Source organism: Buceros rhinoceros, unplaced genomic scaffold, assembly GCF_000710305.1.
Source record: "Buceros rhinoceros silvestris isolate BGI_N320 unplaced genomic scaffold, ASM71030v1 scaffold24750, whole genome shotgun sequence".
Classification (NCBI taxonomy): domain Eukaryota; kingdom Metazoa; phylum Chordata; class Aves; order Bucerotiformes; family Bucerotidae; genus Buceros; species Buceros rhinoceros.
Window position 1 is genome coordinate 1 of NW_010390645.1, and position 208 is coordinate 208.

Sequence of the window (208 nt, forward strand, 5' to 3'; positions counted from 1 at the left end):
TCCAATAAGAAGAGACCCGGCTTGACACCTGCCTATATACAGAGGACGAGAGCAACGTCTTCAGCGCTGGTCTTTCGAGGGGGGGGGACACCAGCCCAAAACATCACCAGGTCAGCGCGGGGGGCTCGGTGGTACTATAAAACCCCCCAAGACTATGACTTCCAGTAAAATTGAGATGACAGGGGAGCTGAAGGCAGATCCTACAGCT

General features: G+C 54.3%; 1 protein-coding gene across 2 annotated transcripts in view; it reads left to right on the plus strand.

The window, feature by feature from the left end:
* Positions 1-77: 77 nt before the first annotated feature.
* The window catches only part of ALDH1A2 (aldehyde dehydrogenase 1 family, member A2), a 55,895-nt gene continuing 55,764 nt past the window's right edge, over positions 78-208 (plus strand). Inside the window, exon 1 of one of the 2 annotated variants that reach the window (XM_010138574.1) lies at positions 78-193. In XM_010138574.1, the coding sequence (XP_010136876.1) occupies positions 155-193 (39 nt within the window). In that variant the 5' untranslated portion in view covers positions 78-154. The remainder of the gene's footprint in view (positions 194-208) is intronic. The other variant, XM_010138581.1, reaches the window with a different exon arrangement.